General features: G+C 49.0%; 1 protein-coding gene across 2 annotated transcripts in view; it reads right to left on the reverse strand.

Annotated features, from left to right (window-relative positions):
* Positions 1 to 10856, reverse strand: part of LOC133119387 (thyrotropin-releasing hormone-degrading ectoenzyme-like) — a 127658-nt gene extending 116802 nt beyond the window's left edge. Inside the window, exons 1-2 of one of the 2 annotated variants that reach the window (XM_061229940.1) lie at positions 9300 to 10856; positions 740 to 1013 (exon numbers count right to left, since the gene is read on the reverse strand). In XM_061229940.1, the coding sequence (XP_061085924.1) occupies positions 740 to 1013; positions 9300 to 10024 (999 nt within the window). In that variant the 5' untranslated portion in view covers positions 10025 to 10856. The remainder of the gene's footprint in view (positions 1 to 739; positions 1014 to 9299) is intronic. The other variant, XM_061229941.1, reaches the window with a different exon arrangement.
* Between the last annotated feature and the right edge of the window lie 11644 nt (positions 10857 to 22500).

The following is a 22500-nucleotide window of genomic DNA, read 5'->3' on the forward strand; positions in this document are numbered from 1 at the left end:
CAGATCATCGAGAGCAATCGGGGGTTAGGTGTCTAGCTCAGAGACACTTTGACACTTTGACACTTTGACACACCCAGGGCGTGTAATGTATGCACGCGTGTAATCTGCAACTCTAACTCTGATTGGTTCCGACGCCTATATCTTGCCTACCAGGACAATGTGCCTGTACAGTACGACTCAACTGGAGGACTGAGAAGCGAAAAGAGGCGAGTGTATCTCCACCCTCCAAAATCTGACGAAGAAGAGAGCACAGATGAAACGGGACGACAAATACGACTCGGCACACGGAGAAGACAACAAGGGATTTCAAAAATGAAGTTCCACATGACAAGAAACAGTGAGCCGTGAGCGCCCGGATGTGTCCGGATGATTGTGAATTTTAAAACTCCCGTGAACGTGAGTGGACTCTTTAAAGAGCACCGCGGTGCGGTCGCTGTAGCTGTAGCATCCTGTCAGAGGCCAGGTCATTACATCTCATTACATCACATTACATTACATTACATTACATTACATTATTGGCATTTGGCAGACGCTCTTATCCAGAGCGACATACAGTTGATTAGACTAAGCAGGAGACAATCCTCCCCTGGAGCAATGCAGGGTTAAGGGCCTTGCTCAAGGGCCCAACGGCTGCGCGGATCTTACTGTGGCTACACCGGGGATTAGAACCGCCGACCTTGCGGGTCCCAGTCCTTTACCGTCACCGCTACGCCACAGGGCGGAGGCGGGGAGCGCTTACCGCCACGCCGCTGTCGGTGAAGGTCTCTCTGTAGGTGAAGTTGCACACGGCCCAGGCCAGGTAGTACGTGGACATGCGGGGCGTCCGGAGGAAGTGGTTGGTGACCCAGCCCTCCTCGTCCGGGACCGTGGTCTCCACCGGCATGTTGGACAGGGACAGGTAGCCGCTCTCGTGCCTCAGGCTGATCTTAAACGTGGCTTTGTACACGGGCTCGTCGAAGCAGGGGAACGCCTTCCGGGCGTGGGTGGGGGAGAACTGCGTTACCGCCAGGAACCTGCGGGTGGGGGGGGGGGGGGGGGGGGAGAGAGCGAGAGAGAGCGAGGGAGAGAGAGAGGGAGAGCGAGAGAGAGCGAGGGAGAGGGAGAGGGAGAGAGGGAGAGGGAGAGGGAGAGAGAGAGAGAGAGGGAGAGGGAGAGGGAGAGAGGGAGAGGGAGAGAGAGAGGGAGAGAGAGGGAGAGGGAGAGGGAGAGAGAGGGAGAGAAGGAGCTATAGATTAGACAACTAGAAAAACATAAGGCCATGTTTGCTTTAAAAAAAAAAACATTCTACATTATCTTGATCCTTTTTTTGGAATGTTCTTTTTATTTTATTCTAAGTCAGTGTTCTAGAACTCCGCTTTCAGTGCCTTCAGTCACCAGCACTGATTGTTACACCAGCATTAGAACGTACAGTTAAGAACATTCTGATCACGTATTTGTGACCGTAGACCCTCGAGGGTTAAAACCAATGAAACCAACTCAGAGTGTTCCCTTCAGAGCCTCAGAGCGGTTCAAGCTCCAGGAAGTCACCTGGCCTGGTCCCTGCTCTCAGGTGGGCCGGGGAAGGAGCTCGGTATCGTATGAACGATTTTACTGCCTGCTGTGCACCACGTGGTCAACATCAGTCACGCCAAGACCGCAAATATAATCTGCCTTTCTGGAAAACGCACCGCAGAAATAAAGGTCCAAAGACGAACTCCGAGAAGCACCTTTGCCAGTGCACAAACTTAAGTTCTCCATCATTAACACACGGGCAGAAATATTACTATTCGGTAAAATGAGCAAACACCATTAACATTTAAAAGATTTCATTGGGTGAATTCTAAACGCATGAAAGCTGGTCTAACACACTGGAAAATCTTTTCCTCGCTGGATTCAGGATTTCACTGCTCAAAGTCGAGGAGATGTTTATCTTTTAATCGACAGCAGGCCTCAAGCTGCCCCACGTCCCCCTATGACCTGCGGCTTTTAGGATGTTCCAAACCTTTTCTGACACCGTTAATACAGCGGAAAGCCCTGTCAGTGAAAAAGATAAGAACCAAGTTTCAGCATCTGTAAATCTGGCAAACCTCCCACATGTAAGCACTCCCTTCCCAACTCACTCACTCACTCACTCACTCACTCACTCACTCACTCACTCACTCACTCACTCACTCACTCACTCACTCACTCACTCACTCACTCACTCACTCAACAAACTCATTCGTTCAACAAACTCACACACTCAAACTCAATCCACCTCACTAGCTCTCACTCACTAAGTCACTCACCTCAACTGAACTCACTCAATCCAACTCACAAACTCACTCGCTAACTCACAACCTCACTCACTGACTCTCACTCACCTCACCTCAACTCAACTCAACTCAACTCAACTCAGCTCAGCTCAGCTCAGCTCAGCTCAGCTCAGCTCAGCTCAACTCAATACTCACTAACTCACTAACTCACTAACTCACTAACTCACTTCTGCAGGCACTACAGTCGTATTGCTGAGTCAGGACTGCGATCTGGTCGCACACGGAGGATGTTTGAGTGCAGAGAGCGGAGCAGTGAAAGCAGGCCAGAGTTACCTGTGGGAGCGCACTGGGCCAGAGTTACCTGTGGGAGCGCACTGGGCCAGAGTTACCTGTGGGAGCGCACTGGGCCAGAGTTACCTGTGGGAGCGCACTGGGCCAGAGTTACCTGTGGGAGCGCACTGGGCCAGAGTTACCTGTGGGAGCGCACTGGGCCAGAGTTACCTGTGGGAGCGCACTGGGCCAGAGTTACCTGTGGGAGCGCACTGGAGGGAAATCACAGGAGCACAAGCACCTCTGTATTTCAGCTCGGCCATTAATATGCATCAGAGCCAACGCTTCCTGCTTCCGCTCGGAGAGAGAGAGGGAGGGAGGGAGAGGGAGGGAGAGAGAGAGAGAGAGAGGGAGAGACGGAGGGAGAGAGGGAGGGAGGGAGGGAGAGAGAGAGAGGGAGGGAGAGAGGGAGAGAGAGAGAGGGTGGTAGAGGGGGAGAGAGAGAGAGGGTGGTAGAGGAGGGGAGAGAGAGAGAGAGGGAGGGAGAGAGAGAGAGGGTGGTAGAGGGGGAGAGAGAGAGAGGGTGGTAGAGGGGGAGAGAGAGGGAGAGAGAGGGAGAGAGAGAGAGAGAGGCTGCTGCAGAAGGGGACCCCGGGGGACCCCAGCTCCTCTCAGGCACCCCCCGTTCCACTAACGATGTTTGCTTTAATCAGGCGTTATTCCTGTGATTAAAAGCTGCGGGGTTAGCGGTGTGCGATCCATGCAGAGCCAGAGGTGCAGTTAATGATCTGCACTGGAGTGACCTGGAGCTCCCACACCCTCTCACTCCCTCTCACTCCCCCGACTGCGCTTTAGGAGGGCTGATCCTGCGTGTGCGTGTGAGTGTGTGTGTGTGTGCGTGTGTGAGTGTGTGTGTGTGTGCGTGTGCGTGTGCGTGTGCGTGTGCGTGTGCGTGTGCGTGTGCGTGTGCGGGTGTCTGTGAATGAGTGTGTGTTTGGGTTGTATGTCTGTATGTGCTAGTGTGTGCACATCTGTGTCGTGTGTGTGTGTGTGTCTGTGCATGCGTGTGTGTGTGTGTGTGTGTGTGTGTGGGTGTGCGTGTGTGTATGGGTGGGTGGGTGTGTGTGCTCGTATGTGTGTATGTGTACATGTTTGAGGGTGTGTGTGTGCATGTGATAGTGTGTGTGTCTATACTGTACGTGTGTGTGTGCTTGTGCTTGTGTGAGTGTGTGTGTGCTACTGTGCAGGTGTGTGACAGGAGCACCTCCTCCCTGGGACAGCGCTGTAGAAGCAGCAGCAGGAGTGGAGGAGTGGAGGAGGACCTGAGGCAGGAGCTGTGGGCTGTCAGAGAACGTGGGGCTGAGAGATTAATCTCACAGCATCACCACTTACCAGGAAACTGCAAACGTCACTTTGTTCTGGACCAGGGAACTTCTGCGTGTTTGTCAAAACATCACGGTGCCACACACACACACACACACACACACACACACACACACACACACACACCGGGCACTGTGAGGGGGGGACCAATCTGCCTCGACACTCTTTTTACAGGCTTGTTTAATTATACATTTTGCTATAATTACAGGCATCAGCAAGACGCATAATGAGAGGTTTCTTTGACAAAGCTTCTGTATCACTCAGCAGCGAGGGGCAGAAAGGCTGTACCGCTCTCGAAAAACCAACCAATAAAACACAGCAACAACATAACGGACTGAATAACCAACCAATAAAACACAGCCAAAAACATTAGGGACTGAAAAACCAACCAATAAAACACAGCCAAAAACATTAGGGACTGAAAAACCAACCAATAAAACACAGCCAAAAACATAACGGACTGAAAAACCAACCAATAAAACACAGCCAAAAACATAACGGACTGAAAAACCAACCAATAACCGAAAACCGAAAACATAACGGACTGAAAAACAAAAACATAACGGACTGAAAAGCCAACCAATAGAACACGGCAAAAACACAAGGTTTTAAGATGCTCTGAACCAAAAACATCGATCAGGCGGCAGTGAAACACACCTGTGTTTCGGGCCCCTGAGGCAGAAGGGCCCCAGCGTTCTCTCAAAACCGACCCCGCGCGGGAATGACATCACTTGCCGGAGGAGGAAACGCGACGCTAACGAACCGACAAAGACCAGGAAACCCAAACAGCGGGATAAATTGGCCGCGTATCGGCACAAACACTTCATATGCATTTCAAAGCCGGGGTGAGAATCAATGTCATTAGAGGCCCTGCTTTCGAGTGGGCCCGGCTGCCTCTGATGATCAGCGCCCCTGTGAAGTCGCGGGATGAAAGCCGAGCGGAGCTTTCGCCCCCCTCCCTCCCGCCCCACCTCGTCCTCTCCAGGTGAAGTGGGCAGGGAGACTTTCATGTCCGTGAAAAGGACACACAATGCGTTTCGTGCGCCGCGTCGTGCGAAGCATGCAAACGGAGCACAAAGAACACAAAAGGGTGCAACACAACACGCTCGGTCGCAACTTCCACGGACAGAGATGGATAGAGAGCGAGGTGCCCACGTCAGACAGAAACCCCGTGAAGAAGAAAGGCCTACAGGAAGCTGACTCCGAAGGCAGAGGAGGGGGAAATCGACTGACTAACAAGACGGATTCAATTCCGTTTTACTTCTGTGGCACTTTTTACAGAAGTCTGTCACAAAGACGCTTTACAGAGTAACAGAGGGGCAAGAGAAAGAGGGCAGACACCAGGCCTCAACCACCAAAGAGCACTCCCCAGTGGGGAGAAAATCCCTCAAAAGGGAAGACGTATGAGGGGTATAGAGGGGGAGCCCATCCTCCCCTGGCCTGGCAAGGTGTGCCGGCGGGGTCAGCGGCTGCCTGGAGAGGCTGTGATAACCTGCAGACCTCCAGTCGACCCAGACCCGCCCGAGCGCAGGGGGAGATGGAGCCCACAGCCCTCCAGCGCTGCGGAGCCCCGATCGGGTGCTCGGCTCGCCCAGGGTCCGGCCTGCGATCAGGGGATCCGCTTACCCAGATGAGCCCCTGGGGACTCAGGCGCCCATCTGCATGACAGCGTAAGGCGCTAAACCTAAGCTGGGTGTAGGAGCCTGCTCGGGAAGTTAGCGGCTCGGTGAGGCTGCCTGTTTGAAGCCATCGTCCTCTGAGCGACCCGCCGGCTTTCAGGGGGGCAGCCTGGAGCCTCGTGGCTCAGGTACATGACTAGGATCCGGTATGTTGCGGGTTCAAGCCCCGGAGTAGCCACAGAAAGCAGTGGTTGAGAAAGTCCCTTAACCCCTGCTTAGTCTAATCAACTGTAAGTCGCTTTGGATGAAAGCGTCAGCAAAATAACAAATGATTATTATTATTATTATTATTAGTCTGAAGAAGTATATGTCTTCAGTGCTGAAATACTGCTTCCTTCCCCTAAAAGGGAGTCAGACGAACACAGACCGTGAATAAACACTCGCACCAGGCTGAAAGGAGCATGAAATCGGCAGCCCATTAATCAGGCGGTGCGAGGAGCAGACGCCTCCCGCTGCACTGACAGCGGGGCCTGAGATACACCTGACCGCGCGGGGGCCTGAGATACACCTGACCGCGCGGGGGCCTGAGATACACCTGACCACGTGGGGGCCTCAGATACACCTGACCGCGCGGGGGCCTGAGATACACCTGACCGCGCGGGGGCCTCAGATACACCTGACCGCGCGGGGGCCCCGATTACGACCCGCTCACCGCGACTGACTGACAGGCGGGCGGGCGGAGCCGAACGATCGAAGCCCCCCCCTCACCGCTCCAGCGACCTTCCCAACGCACGCCCTCCCGACCTTCCTAAACTTTGATTAAAAACCTCGGCTGGCTCCAGACCTGACTCCTCTCTCCTGTCTATCTGCGGCGGAGAACGTGTTTCCGCGCACGACGTCGTGACGGCAAATTCAATAACCTGACGAACGGGAGCAGAGCCGGCCGGCTGGTTCAAACCGCCACGCTGATTTGTTTAGAAGCGGGAGACGGCGATACGACTCTGTTATCCGTCCCTTCGAGAGACTCTCCGTGCTGACAGGCGCTTAATCCCGGTCTTCCGCGCGAGGGATAATCAAACTTATTGGGGCAACCTTCATTTGTTTCCGATGAAGCAAAGCGAATTAGGCTTGGTCGGAAACGCCGAAGCAGTGAGAGGATTGAGAGCTAATGTCATTACGCGAGGGCAAGGACAGAGGAAGGGGACTGGAACAGAAACGGCCAATTATGTTCAGACGCTGAATGTGTTTAATGTGCTCTGCAGGAGTTTTACGTTTATTCAAATGTATATATACACATGCTTTTTGGAGAGTGCCTGGACTTTTGGACTTTACTAGAATAGAGACACTGACAACAACAAAAAAAAACAATAAAAGAAAATATGATAATAATAATAATAAGAAGAAGAAGAAGAAGAACAGCCATGTGTGGTAAACATCACCATTAGGGGAATTTGTTATTGCTGTCCATTCACTTCCCGGTAATGAACAGTACACAGCAGGCTGGTTATACGGTGTGAATTACACGGGATGACTCGCTGCACAAGCCAGGCGAGATTCGTCCAGCGACGGCACCCGGCTCAGTCTGACAGCAGGGCCAGTGCCGACCCGACAGAGTAAAAAACACAAGTCGAGTCGGTTTGTTTTCTCAGACCTCTGACAGCTCCAGGTGGCCCGGAGCGACACGGAGGACGTGAAGAAGTCACGGCGTCTGGCAGACAACAGCAAGGCTCATGGGTAATGTAGTCCGCCTCAAGTCTCAAGAGGAATGAGGCGCGGAAGACTCCGGACGTGTATCTGTATCTGATGCTTTACTTCTCGGGGAAACGCTTTACAATCAGGTCCCATGAATTAGCATGAACTAATGGAGTTGCTAACTAACTACGACTGACAAGTTAAAATTACATTACATGGCATTAATGGCATTTGGCGGACGCTCTTATCCAGAGCGATTGTACAGTTGATTAGACTAAGCAGGAGACAATCCTCCCCTGGAGCAATGCAGGGTTAAGGGCCTTGCTCAAGGGCCCAACGGCTGTGCGGATCTTATTGTGGCTACACCAGGGATCGACTATCTACAGCCCTGTTAATGTATTTGTACATCATTAATTGTTCACAACAACATTATTTATTGCCAATTCATATTGGAATGAAAAAGTCAGTTAGTGTATTTGTTAATGGTTAACTAATTACAATTCTATCCATTCTATGGTTTGCTAATGTATGTGTATCATGTAACAAACACATCAGTTAGTTGTTAACAAATGCATTGACAAATGAAATGTTAATTTCATGCTGAATTAATGTATTTGCCCATCATTAATTCATGTTAACAGCTGCATTAGTAGTTGTCAATTCATGAACCTTATTGTAAAGTCTGGCCCCACTACATACCAGAGTTAAGAGTGCAATCTATCTTAATCATAGCCAGGTGGTTTTGGTCATCTACATACATAATATTACTCTGCATAATACAACCTCTCCTCCCCTTCACAATTACAGTATGTAAATAATGTGGATGCCATTTGTATGGTAAATGTACAGGGTAGTAAATTCGAAAGCCTGTTCAACACACTGCTTTACTCTAGCAGATTACACCATTTATAACTCTTGATGAAAATGTTATTAAATATGTCGGAATTAAAGACATTACATAATACTGCGTGGTCATGTATTGTATACATGTATGGTCAAATGTACAAATTAACACTTTCAGATAGTGATTAAAACAGGTGTACACTGCCGTGACATTTTTATCATTTTGTGAAATTTACACTATATTTCTGTATGTTCCATTTCCGAAGGGACATTGGCTTCACAGCTGTGTGCGATCTGAGAACAATTCTCAAACTAAACCGGAACTTAGTTCACAGGCAGGTAACTAACTCTTACGCTTTTCGGAGCGACTGTGGGCGACTTAATGCTTCCGAGACTCCGTCCGTCAAATAGGCTGCGTGACAGTTGACCAACAAGAATACGAGAATAGAACTCAGATAGCCCCTGAACCACAACAACCCGCAACACGGTCGTGTTAAGCTGAAAAGCAGTTCAAAGGGGATAACCCTCTCAACATAGCTAGTAACACCATTTTTTGACTTGCACCGCACAACCGTATTTACAGTGACCAACAATCATCAAAGAATAGACGATAGTTTGTTTACGAACTCGTAAAAGTAGGCCTATTTGGTCATTGTAATAAACTATATTCACAAACTATTAGGCTACGCCATAGTGTGCATTAGCCAATATCCAATTCAGTCGGCTCATACACATAACTACTGTATTGCTTGCGGTGTGTAGCCAAACATGTCCTTAATTGCGTTGCCTAGCATATTAATAATGAACCAAAAATTACTTAAATTACTTACACAATGTTCTGAGGGGGTTTATAAAATAAAACCGTGCAAGTTGAGGTACAAAGCATCGATTCTATGGACAGTATTCAGTCGGTAAAACAATAAAGCAGCTCGCGCTGCGCGCCCCAAATCAGTAGCAGGTGTGAAGTTCAGATTAATCAGACAACCAAGAGCAGGTGCGTCACTGAAAGCAACAGCAGCGAAAGTTGGGTGAACGAGTGGTGCTGAAGCTGGTACCATAACTCCAAAACCCTCATGGGCAATATGATGAAAATCGGTTTTATGGGCAAAAATAGGCAAAAAAAAAAAAAACATTTTGTTGTTTTTTTTGTTTGTTTGTTTGTTTGCCTTTTTTGTGGAAGGGGTGGAGTTGACTTTATAAAGTAAATTGAAGAAAAACACATGCGCTTAGCTAAACATAGACAATAAATATGATTTACCTTCTTTCTCCATGCAAAACATAAGAACTGCGAAAAAATCCGAGAAGTTCGTTTTCGATTTGCGCTTCAAACGTAATGTTAACTTTGTAGGTTCTCTGCGGCTTTAATTCCCTGTGCAGCGCGATCACATAAACTTGGTTGGACGGGTAATGGAACTGACGGTGAATTCGTATGACACCGGGCTTTTTGTTATCCGAATAAACGACAGCCTTTTCTACCTCCAGCCTGTCCGTGTGCAGCACTATGAACTTTGTCGAGTTCACACACTCGAACTCGACGTTAACCTCTCCGGAGAAGGTGAAGTTATCCATGTAGACGGAAAGCTTCAGGTCGTAGTGCCGCGGCCTGAGGGACGTCGGCAGCCGCAGGTGACGCCAGGGCTGGGTGTCCTCGTCTTTCTGACCGAGGGCAGCGTCCCGAGACTGGTTCAACTTTGTGCTGGTCCCGTTCGCCGAGCGCGAGCTGCTGCCCTCCGCCGCGCACTCCTCGAACCGGACGCTGAGAAGCACGGCGATGACGGTCACCACGATGAGCGTCAGGATGGAGATGGCAAAGCCCAGGACGAGTCTCTTGTGCACGGTGATGTGCCGCTCGGTCGTCCTGGGCCGGACCACGACGCCGTCTGCCCACTGATCGGACAGCCCTCTCCCGTTCCGCATCGCGTTGTCTTCTATCCCCATTGCTGTGAACGATAAGCCTTTTCCACGCTTTTCATCCAAAGCCATACACCCCGGTGAATGTGCCGCTTTGCTGGATCGCGACAGCGAGAAAGTAATTTTGTGACCGGGAGTCTCAGCTCCGGCAGAAGCGAACGACCACAGTCATAGGTGCCCCCCTGTTCTTGGCGAAATTTAAGTAGAAGCAAAGACAGAATAATAATTTTTTTTTAAAGTAATTAGCAGAAGAACTTCCTCGACAGAACGTACGCCTCTCTATCACAACCCGAGCATTTGTTCTTGGGCTTATCCAGAACCATGTTGGCGTTTCCCCATTTCTCCCTACGGTCTCCGAACAGAAAATATACGGCAGGAAACACAATCCATTCCGGGAGCGGATGCTGAGCTTGCTGCTGATGCTGCGAACGGAATCTGCGCTCTGAGCCCGGCTGGCACATTGAAGCACACTCACACTGCCTTGCCTTGCCTTGCCTTGCCTGGCTGACTGCAACAGCTGCGCAGACCAGACCGCGGTCTGAAGGCTAAACCGCAACCTACTCCACAGTCCTGGCGACGAATTCCAGGCAGAGGAATAATACGAGCGAAGTGTGACTCATCAAAGACACAACGGTAAGCTCCTTCGCGGTTTTTTTTGGTTTTTTTGGGTTTTTTTGGGGGGGTTTTTTTGCCCGTCTGGAGTCCCCTGAACACTGAAAAGAAACACGAAATCAATTATACGCCGCGGCGACGGAGCGATGCGCGGGTGAACGGAGCGCTGGCTCCCGCTGGCAGTCGACGAATCGACAACCCGATATAAGAGTTCTGTTCACAGTTTCTCATTATATACATGCAGCTGTAGGACCCGACACATTTTACGAATGTGTCCCTTGGAAGAGGGCGCGGCTGCGAAATCGTGCTTCGCCAATGCACTTTAATTCGCATATCGATAGGCTTCGCATATCATCCTGTTTAATGATCCAAACACACCCACCTCACACCCCCTGTTTAAAAATGCATCCAGTACAGCCTACACACGACTGGAATGTCGATGTTCTTTGTAATTCAAAAAATGGACTGATGAGAAACATTGAGAAGAAAGAATGAGAGAAAGCAAACCGCGTAAAATGTCGACCAGCCTGACACACTTTAAATAATGTATACATTTGAATGTTCAATGTGGGAAAAGGATAATTCTTATAACTCTGCAAACAGCCCTGCAGTTGATATTTGAATGTAGGCTTCGTTTCCTAGTAGGCGAGCATTAACACGATTTCCGTTATGTAACAAAGTAATTATTTTCATTTGAAGGCAATTAGAATGGCTTTAGTCAGTTCCCCGGTAAGAAAAAGTGACCTATCGGCTTTGATTTTAACAGTGCCAGTGAACTACGCCAACCTGTGGACAAGTTAAGAATCGTTTTTCTATTGCACGTGCTTAAAATTGCAAACATCAAAATACATACTCAGCGAGTCACCTCAAATGTTTTATAAACCAGTGCATAATAGTTGAGATATGTATAATCATTATTTTAAGTGAATGGAATTGTACATTTTGGCAGCGTGGTCACTTCGAACTGCAGCATATATTTCTGGAAGATGCTATTTGGGCCAGGCGAACACGGTAAATAGCAAAGTAAATAGCATTCTATTCATACCACTGTTTGGAAGGTGCGGTGTGTACCATTTGGAAATCTAATTGACGAAACTAACTTGACCTATCAAGAAATGCATTGCTTATAAAGTCTGGCAAACAGACATTTTTGTAAATAAATTCATTCAGCTCCCAGGCGGCTGCAATCACAACAGAGCAAGGTTTTGTCGATGTATTATTATGGAGATTTCCTACGGAAATTGCTCGGATCCAAAATAGAAGGCAGAGACTGAGCGACGTTGAGAGAGACAGAGGCTATTAATTGTGAGTCTAATTAAATTGCACGCACGTCAAAGGCATTTCCTTGAGCCACACGCTACTTAATGATGGCGATCAGCCAGCGAAAAGGCAGCCTGTCGTTTAAAGCTGGTTGAGAGGCAGAAAACATGATTTAGGATACAGAGATGTATCAAATTGAAAAAGAAAATGGAATCCTGGAATAGTGTCAATTTCTCTCCAAACAGGACAGTAGTGCTGCTTGTTAAAAAGTCTAATGTAATCCATTCTCCATGCAACACCAAATATTACAGAGGAACTGGACCCAATTTGAGAAAGGCCTTCCAACTTATAACTGCTGACCTCTCAGCGGAGGTGGGAGAAGTCCAGGGGTCAGAAAGTAAAAGTCCTGTCAAGCATTTCTTCTACCCATGAACTCAGCCAGCCAATTTCACTAATTAGTCCGATATCTCCTGGCTGAAGAATTGCGCTAATTAGTAAATCCAAGTTATCGGAACAAAACATTGGGGAAGACTTTTACTTTCTGAACTTGGATTTCCCTCCAGGAGAGCCCACAAGGGCTTTTTCTATTGCCTATGAACAGAAGTTTCCTTCAATAAACCCGTTGTTTAGTCCTTAAACTTCACACACACACACACACACACACACACACACACACACACACACACACTCACATATACAGTACAGTATCAAATCTTCACACGCAATCAATATTCTTCATTTGTGATGATGGCTACTGAGGCATTACGGTAACAATCATATGTTCACAATGATCCAGAATACAGTATAATTACAGTATAATTCAGTATAATTACATTCCAAACAACCTTTTTACATGTATTCAGTTTGTTGTCAATAGAGGGTTAAGGCACATTACCTCAACATTTCTCTTCATCAAAGGTAAGACGCTCTGCAAAAAAACCCCTCTGTACAGCAAGTATTTAATTAAAATAGCATTATTAATCAGAGATAAAAACCACTCTGCTAATCAGTATCTGCAGAAGGCTCAAATTGATTATTTGCCGTTTCCTGACTTGCAGACCATAGCTTTAATTGATTCGAAGCTCTGATGCACATACATGTTATTAGAGCAACACAGGAGAGTATTATTATATTAACATATTGATGTGAAATAGTTGAAAGGGCTGCAATGAAAAATAAGACATTCAATACATTATGCAGATATTACTGCATACCAGAGACATACCAACCCCGATGCCTTTATGATGTGGTCTCCAGACATGGAACACGCGATATAGAAGCAGTTCTCATACAATGATTCAGTGATGTTAACATTTCTAATCCCATTCGCCAGCGTATTCCCCTGGTCATTGAGATGTATACTGTAAGTATACAACGCCATAATTGAGTTATACATCAATGCAGCTATTCAATGGGTTAATGAGCAACACTGCGATGGCATATTAAGTCTTCAGCTGCCACTGGCCCCTGAGAGAAATGCTGCGTCATGTTTTTCTTTAGTCCCTCGAAGATTGAATCGTCTTTGCCAATGAACGGTATATTGCAACAACAAAGAATGCAGCCTGCATTATCACTTTAATTCATATATTCTTTTCAAGTGCATCATAATGCTGCCTGTTAACACCATACATCATCGTGGACACTGAAAACACAGTCGTGCATATTATAGCATCGTTTGTTCCCCTCTCTCGCTCTCTCTCCAAGGACGCAGTAGGCAACTACAAGGCCACTGCGATCAATTAAACATCGTCAGCGCATTGATCTCCTCTCCTAAGTTGGTGTAACCTGCGCGTTCCCAACTTCCTGTTGACGGGCAGCACGAGCGCTCAGATAATCATCGCGCGTCCGCAATTACACAGGCCGTAGCGCGGGACCGTCCTTTCCGTCGTCCTCCGCGCGGACAGCGGCCATTAATTGTGCGCTGTAATTAAATTGCACGCCCGTCAAAGCCATTTACTTGAGCCGCGCGGTATTTAATGGCGGTGATCAGCCAGCGAGACAGCGAGTCCTGTAGTTTTTAAAATGGACTCCGGGGCAAAAATAGCAATGTTATGGTCCACCTAACGGACCTTGCCGCCATCTTGCAGACACCCGCCAGCTGCTACCGGGAGAGGGGAGTGTTAAGGTCACTCGTTTGGACTTTTTAAATTAGGATACTCCTTAAAAGCCGGCAGTGACACACACACACACACACACACACACACCGTCTGAATCACAGAGCGAGCGGTCGCTCGAAAAAAAAAAAAAATAGCTGCCGGCCATATTTTATTTCTAGAAGTTATCCCCATTGAGAATGGATAGCCGTGTCTCCGCACGCTTCCGAAATCAACAACCATTTAAAGTAAATGAGCAAACAAAAGCACTCATTAAAGGGAGAGGAATTGGGTCAATGTGTAATTAACTGGAGACCCGCACAGGCGCAGAAAAGCAGCGGTTGATTTGTGGAGGAGAAAAACATGGATTGCACAGAGAGAAACATGCTGCGATAAAACTTTCTTCCCATTTTTACGAGGTTTTTCTGAATATCCTGTATTATTCCGCCTTTGGAAATGTCGCATATCGTTGTATTTCTTCTTTCTTGCCACCGTGATATTCAGTATCCTTGGGCAATATACAATCCAAAGACATGCAGGTCAACCTACCCTGTATAAATAATACATAAATAAAAAATAAATATAAACCATACAAAGCAAGTGCTCTGAGATGTCATTTGAAGTTATGACAACCATGACAAAAAACCCGATGAATAAAAAATAAAAAAATGATTTAAGAAAGTCATATTTTTGTTCTGTGGGTTTATGATGTTATTGTTATTCATAGGTGCATTTTCATCAGGTGTATGTCCAAAGTCAGTGCACATTGTACCCTCCTGTATACATACAGATTAATAAACTAATATACACAATACAAAGTGAGTGTTCTGCAATGTCATATGCCAACCGTGAAAAAATATGAAGAAGAAAAAAATATATATATTTGATCTGTATACATACTGTATATATTTGCTCTGGGTTTAGCTCTACGTTGTTATGCATAGGTTATCGTGTGTAGCCTATGTGCAGCGTCGGTCCATGTCGTAGCCGATGCGTTGCGTGGAGAAGCTCTGCAAACCGGAAGCGCTAATGGTGGCGAATGCAGAGGAATAGAAAAGTGCTAATGTCTCTAATAGCAGAAGTGGGGAAAGTGGAAAACGCTCGCCGTCAGCCTCCCCCCTTTGATTAAAAACGTGTTGGCTCCCCTCCGCGGAATACCAATGCTGCTCAGCCCAGCGCGGGTTACAGTGGCACAAACCGCGCTGAACATTTGGGCAGCGCTGCGCGTTTCTGACAGCCGTAAGCCGGCCTCGCCAGGAAGTGATTAATGCGTCCGTTTGTTTACTGGGAACAGAGGCGCGGCAATAACCCGGGCTATTTATTCCGCGTGCCGTCATTATGCGCAAAGTGAATTTCTTGTCAAAAGCATTCCCGTTTGTAAATCACAATTTGTACTCATAATTTGTTGTAATTTGTCCTGCCAAGCGCTGTGCTTACGGCAGCGAGTGTAATCTCGGGGCGGTGGTTAATTGCGGAGCACAGGAAACTGCCAGGGGGAGGATCGCGTTTATTGTTCGAGGCGTCGCTGAAACAAGAGTTATGATTTCAAACGAACGTGGAAGACTTCAGAAGAAGGCATTTATCTGATGTATTGTAATACCTGATTTGAATGAAGACATTTTTATGCAGTCAGCTACCTGAGGAGACATGCACTTGCCATCATGAGTGTCCGCTCAAAGTGCCAATCAGAATCGACAAAAGGGCCAGTGTCATTCTGGAAGAGGCCGAGAAGGTGACCTCACACAATGGCACAATGGCACCAGTCTGAGACCCAAGTGCTGGAACAATCCACAACATTCAAAAACCTTTTCCGCATGCGGCCTTCAGATTCCAGCCAGCCGCATTCCGATCTTTGTCCGACTTGTGCGCAAGAGATTCCGCAGAGCTGCACGGAGAAACAAAAATAAGTTTTCCTCCATTTTGTTTCTGCCTTGAACGACAGTTTCTCGCATGCAAATATGCCTTCCCATAATGGAGCGTTGTAATTCTTTCCGGGCGCTGGGCTCAAGGTAGAGAGATTGATTGTTTTGTTGAAAAACGGGACCTTCGGGGGAAAAATAAACCCATAAAATATGGGAATAAGAGCCAAAGCCATTGTATGCACTCTGCTCCGAGCGACTGGGTCCAAACTGTGTCCCCGGCTCAGTTATGTCCCCACAAAACGCCTGGAACTCAAAACAATTAAAATACAGCTTGTGTGCAATTACAAGCATCTTTGTGCCTTATTAATTAATCGTTTAACTGAGCAAAAATAATTCTGCTTACTGCCACACAAAAAAAATAAATAGCAATCGCCTATTATTTCTGCACCGAAAGTTTTTAACAGCAAGCCTCCGGTCACTGGGGAGAGGAGATAAGGAGGCACAGCCACTGGAACCGGCTGTTCATCCAGCAATAGCACGATAGTGCACTTTCTGTGCAACGTACAGTGCAACTTTCAATGGACTTCTCAAAAAATGTTAAAAGTGCAATTCCCCACCTACCGCGTAGAGCGTGGACTTTAAATGTTTCAGCTAAAAGATGTGCTTCCGGGGGGAAATCGTTAGCAAACAGACCTGGCTGGGACTGGCCTAGCTACCCAAGGCCTCCGTATGGCTGGGGCCAGGAATTAGCCCCAGTGACCAGCTGCGGTGTTCACAGTCTGCCAGTCTGACGTCCTTGGAGAACTTGGAAAGGGATCCAGACTAAAAAGTTTTTGCTTGCTGTGAAATGGTAAATGGTTGGCTTTTATATCGCGCTTTCATCCAAGGCGCTGTACAATTGATGCTTCTCATTCACCCATTCACACACGTACACTCACACACCGACGGCGATTAGCTGCCATGCAGGGCACCAACCAGCTCGTCGGGAGCATGTGTCTTGCATGTGTCAGGTTAGGCGTCTTGTTCAGGAACACTTTGACACGAGGGCGGGATCGAACCGGCAAACCTCCGACTGCCAGACGACTGCTCTTACCTCCTGAGCATTAAAGGCCCATGAAAGGCCCTTCTGCTCTTCAATGGTCTGAATGAAGAGGAAATATTCACTTCAAATGGCAGGAGCGTGATGAAGGGATGGGGAAATGTGAAAAGACATCCACTTAAAACGTACATCGTCGTACCCTCCTCTGGGGGAGTGCAGGGGGGCTTAGTGGAAGCCATTTTGTTTGTATACTTTTAAAAATGGGATGGTGGAGGGAGGCAGTCCGAAAAGTTTGGTTTTCCAGGGCACGGAGTGGAAGAGGAAGTAAGCATTTTCCGCGACCAATGGGACAAACTCGTTGTGTAGGAGGGGCTATACTTCCAGCACCAATGGCGTAGCGGACTGCCGGTCACCCAATCTGACAGGAGGGGGCACTGTTGCACGACTGGGCAGGGACGAGCCAATCCGCTCCCTCCTCGGAGGGCATTCCAGCCAATCACGGCCGGCCTTGCAGGGCTGCCCGCAGCAATACATCACGGGCTATGTGCACTGGGACCCAGCGTTTTCGACAGGGAGAGGCAGACAGTGGTGCTCCGAGAATTGATTTCTCTATGGCAATCACGGGTGAACACAAAGTGGACGAGGGGAGAAAATGAGGTTCTCTCCCCCTCCAGACACGCACCTCGTCCGCCGAATCAATATTCAGAAGCCGATATAACCCGCAGGTAGGGGAGAGACGGATTAATTACCGCTTGATCAATCGGCTTCGCCGCGCTCGACGAGTTCGAGGGAAACTGGAGTCAGCCACGCAAACCTCTTATCAATTATAACATAATATCTCCGGGCCCGTTTGGAGCTTTGCGGCGCTCCTGCGATGGGAGTGAGAGTGTTGTTGTTCTGCAGCGGGGCGGCGTGATTAATGGGACTCGCTCCGCGGTCCGCGGCGCGCGGAGACGGGCCTCGTTGCCATGCACGGCTCGCGCGCCACGCGTTTCCCGAACGGATCCAATGTTTTTATAATCCCGATTCTGTACGGCGATACGCGTAATGCGGTCGTCCATCAGTGCCTTCTCCGCCGATCGCAGGTGATTTCCGCATCCAGTCGTTACTCGAGGGGGCAAAGAACAGCGCGGGGCTGAACCGAGAAATGAAGCTGGAGCTGGTGGGAGGACAGAGTTGGTGGAGGACACAGCTGGTGGAGGACAGAGTTGGTGGAGGACAGAGTTGGACAGAGTTGGTGGAGGACAGAGTTGGACAGAGTTGGTGGAGGACAGAGTTGGTGGAGGACAGAGTTGGACAGAGTTCGTGGAGGACAGAGTTGTACAGAGTTGGTGGAGGACAGAGTTGGACAGAGTTGGTGGAGGACAGAGCTGGTGGAGGACAGAGCTCCAGCGATATTCGACATCATTACATTACGTTACATTACGTGGCATTTAGCAGACGCTCTTATCCAGAGCGACGTACAACAAAGTGCAAATCAATCACGAGAACAAGTGCAAAAGTAGACCTGAGAGGACAGTACAGTTCCGAGTCCTAGTGTAAACATACAAAAATTCAGAAGCCTTGAAGAGTGCAATCAACTTTCAAACTAGCATACCACAGTTGGCAGCTAGAATACAACAACAGCCAATAAAAACAACAGTACCTATACAAGTAACGATATCTATACATATGTGCCATTACGGTCTAAGGCTAATCACGGTGATTGTGAGTTGGGGAGGGAAAGGTGTAGCCTGAAGAGATGGGTCTTCAGTCTACGCTTGACATCACTGCCAAACCACCAGGTGAACGACGTGCAGTCAGAGACAGGAGCTTCTCACCAAAAACCCGACCGTCATCATAAGGGCCACCTCACATGAAATTCTATTCATATTATAACCATTTTCTCCAGTGTAAAGTTACGGAAAATGTCCCGTTTGTGATGTTCCGTTAAGCGGCAGTGATAAAGATGGCAAGTTACCGAACCCATTCCCTCCCGTCCGCTGAAGTACGAGGAAACGCACTCAGAGACAAACAAACTCCATTTACAGTGTGTCACCGTCACCCTGTCCTGTAAATGATTCACACTGCACCTCCGGCGAAGCCAGCCCGGCTCTTGTTACGCCCCTAAGGCTGATCCATCTCTGGCCCAGGCGGTCATGGGAAATGTAGTCATAAGGGAGAGGAGCCGTGTAAGAGGGATTATAATCAATCACAGAGCAGGGATCATTTCTTAATTTGTCCCTGTCCCAGACCTCCCAACACTGACACGTCGAGTCGAGTCGGTTCGGATCGGACTGCAGCTTAAGCTCCGATTTAATGGATTTGCTTCCGGCCCCGGATAAACGAGGGGACCCAGAATTCCCATCACGCCGACAGATATGAAGTCGCTCGACCTCCGCACCTGACGCCCGGCGTGGATCGTCAGCGTGCCGCGTGCCGATTGGTCGGCGATTTGCGGCTGAACGACACGCACCTGACGGAGGGCCCGCCGCTCAGCGTGCAGCAGAGAGCCCGCTTTACGCTCCTCCGCTCCTCGCCGAAAATAAATTACATCCAAATTATGTTTACCATCATCTGAAGCCCCCCCCGGTCCTATCAAACGAAGGCTTAATTCGCCAATTAGCTGGAAACAAAACAAGTGAAACTGTGGGGGCTTTGGCACGCGGCGGGCCCCGCACCCACCCGCCAGCTCCAGCCTTCCAGTCTTCACACTCCCGGTTTATCTTTAGTTTCAGCGAGCACGACGTCGTCGTGGGACCGCTAAATAAATAAAACCGTGGGAAGACCATTTTTCGAGAAGTTTTTTTTTTGAAAAATTCACAAGGAAGCGTATTGTCTGAGAGCGGCTTTTAACCCTTCCCGCTGACCGAGCTTTTCGCGGCACGCGAGTCTGCCTTCACAGTGCTCTCCCGGCGGCCATCTTGGGCTCCCGACTCTTACAGTTTTAATGAAGGTATAAATACAATCACTTCAGCGGGATTCACCCGAGAGGGATCACAGAGACGCCAATCAGCCCTGGTTCTGGGTTCATACGGGCTGAATGAAAGGGATCCAAATACCTTTTCTGCATTTGACCATGAGAAAAAACGAGAAAAACAAATTGAATGCAGAGTCTCTGATTGATCGCACAGAGACAGGTGTCTGTGGATAAGTGGCGCAGGGCGGGACGAAGTGGATCTTCCCCAGTGCCGCGCAGATGAACGACTTCCTGGTGGAGCAGCCGATGGCGGGAAGACGCATCGCGGTAATAAAGATCGCCGGCGTAACGAGGTGGCAGAGCCCGTGAGGTGCCCGATTCGAGCCGCACCTTCTCCCCTCTCACAGAGCTTTATTAATCACCCCTCGCAGAACACACCACAGTGCATCTTCACATCCGATCAGCCTCCCGATTAACACGTCACTCCTCTCCTCTCCCCTCGTTACATGAACAGGGCTCCATCACGGCTGGACCGCGCGGCGCTCCAGAGCGAACGGCCCGTCGGAAACCCCCCCCGCCGCGCCCCGCCAGTACGCTCGATTACCGCCGATGCGTTTACCCAGCAGGCACTGCAGCTGTGTCCTGGGGGGGGGCGGCGGGCGGCGGGCGGGCGGGGGGGGGGGTTGGCACAGTCGGCAGATGCCAGACACAGCCCACTGACCCCCCAGCTGCCACTGCCAGCCCGAGAGTCTCGCGGTGAGAAACAAGCGGCCCCGTTTTCGTTTTTAATATCGCCGTAATGTCATTGCCAAGGGCCAGCCCAACAGGTGCGAGGCTCATTACTGCGTGAAAACTTCTTTTTCCATTTCGCCGCGGTAACCGCCTCCCCCCGCCCCCGCCCTTCTCCAACACGCCGTCTCTCCCCGTCTCATCCCTCCGATGCTCCACCACCAGCCTCCCACGAGTCACCGCCACCTTCACGGAGGTGTGACGTCTCCCACGCGCTGCTGAACACGCACCCCCCCACCGCGCTCACTGAACACGCCACGTCTCATACTTCACACCGCCGCGTGTCGATCGGGCCCTCACCGTGTCATCTCGGAGCCAACGCACGGATACCGTATACACCACCTTCCCAGGGTCAGGCAAGCCTGCAGACAGCCACAACGCCGCGAGCTTGGAACCTTCCGGTGAATCACTGAGGGCAACAGGCCCTTTTCACGGGGTAAAACGGCCTCTCGGCTTCCCCAACGCATTTTTACCTCGAGTGAAAGGATAAAGTGAGATTAAGATTACATTAAAGACCCACACGCTTATTTTCTTTTAATTTCGTCCTCAAGCTTTGAATTTGTGTTCCGTACTTGTTCAAGCAAGACCTTCGCAATTCTGGTAGAAGTATGCATATTTTAGGGTCTGTGCTATTTTTCAGGGTGGATTGTGAAGATAACATAGCTAAGTGTTAGCACAGGAAACAGAGGGGTACGGAACTAAAAAAAAAAAAAAAACCTACTTCACTGCTCTTTGCAAAAGTTTTGTGGCCGTTTTTGATACGAAAACCAGGAGGAGAACGCTGGTGGGGTGTGGGCCTTTCAGCTCTTTTTCGGTCGGCCATTTTGAAAAGGCAAGACTAAAACGGAATCAAGAGGCTGAGAAATTTGCATCTCACTGAAGTTCCATCTGGATTCTCACCTGGCTCTCAGCAAAAGCCTGCTTTTATTCACGTCTTTTCATGAAAGGTTTTGTTTGTGCAGTGGAATAAAAATGAACACTTATAAAACAGCAGTAAAAACCATCGGATGTGTAAAAGGCGATGGTCCTTCAACAGAAACAGACCCACAGAACCAGGAGAAAACGTTGTGTTTTAGGACTCTTATTATTCTCATCGCTGTACATATTTTGACATTATTTAATCACGCCATTCTGCTAAAACGAGTGATTCTTTTATCTTCAACCAGAAACCAAGCTTGTGCCACGGCCCATTTGAGCGCCTGTATTCGGTGATAGACGGGCGTGTTCCTGTGGCGATATCCCACAATGCACTCCTCTTTCTTCCCCAGCTGATAACTCGGGAGATCCCAGGAGATGGCTTATGAGTCAGCTGCTTGTGTCTTTCGCAGCCCGGCGAGAACGGCATCGTTTGTATTTATCGCAAAATTCCCTTCGCGTTTTGAATAATACACACACAGGAGGCTCCAATTGACAACGAGATATAGTTACGTTATAAACTATCGTTCGTCCTGGATTTCGCCCTTCGCTACTTACGGAATTAAAATAAAATACGTATTCCCTATGAGTTGCTTGATTCCATATTCTAATGCTTCAAAAATGGAAAAGGGGACATGGCCCACAATGCACTGGGAGTCTGTACGGTACTTTTTCTGAATTCTCAGCTTCCCAAGGACCTGAAATGACAGCCCTGGAAAGATAGCGGTTCTGCAGCCAGCGGTCTGGGCTCTGAGAGCAAAATGGTCCGGACCCTCACTATAAATACCCCACTTACACGGAGAGTGGCGGTCCACAAGTGCCTTCCAAACACATCTTCAGCTCGAGCGGTTGCGACGGATCCTGCGTTTAGACGCGAATCTCTTGACCTTTTCCCGCTCTTCGGAAACTGATTCTCCCCCCCGACAGCGTTCCCCCTCCGCGGAATGACGCCGGTGCGAGGGTGTTCCCCCTCCCGCCGAGGTTTCCATGCCGACGGCGGACAGCGTGCGTGGGCCTGCGTCGGGGGACAGGCTAACCGAGCGTGGAAGATCAACGCACAGATGACCACTCCTGCAACA

This window comes from Conger conger, chromosome 19 (assembly GCF_963514075.1).
Source record: "Conger conger chromosome 19, fConCon1.1, whole genome shotgun sequence".
Taxonomy (NCBI): domain Eukaryota; kingdom Metazoa; phylum Chordata; class Actinopteri; order Anguilliformes; family Congridae; genus Conger; species Conger conger.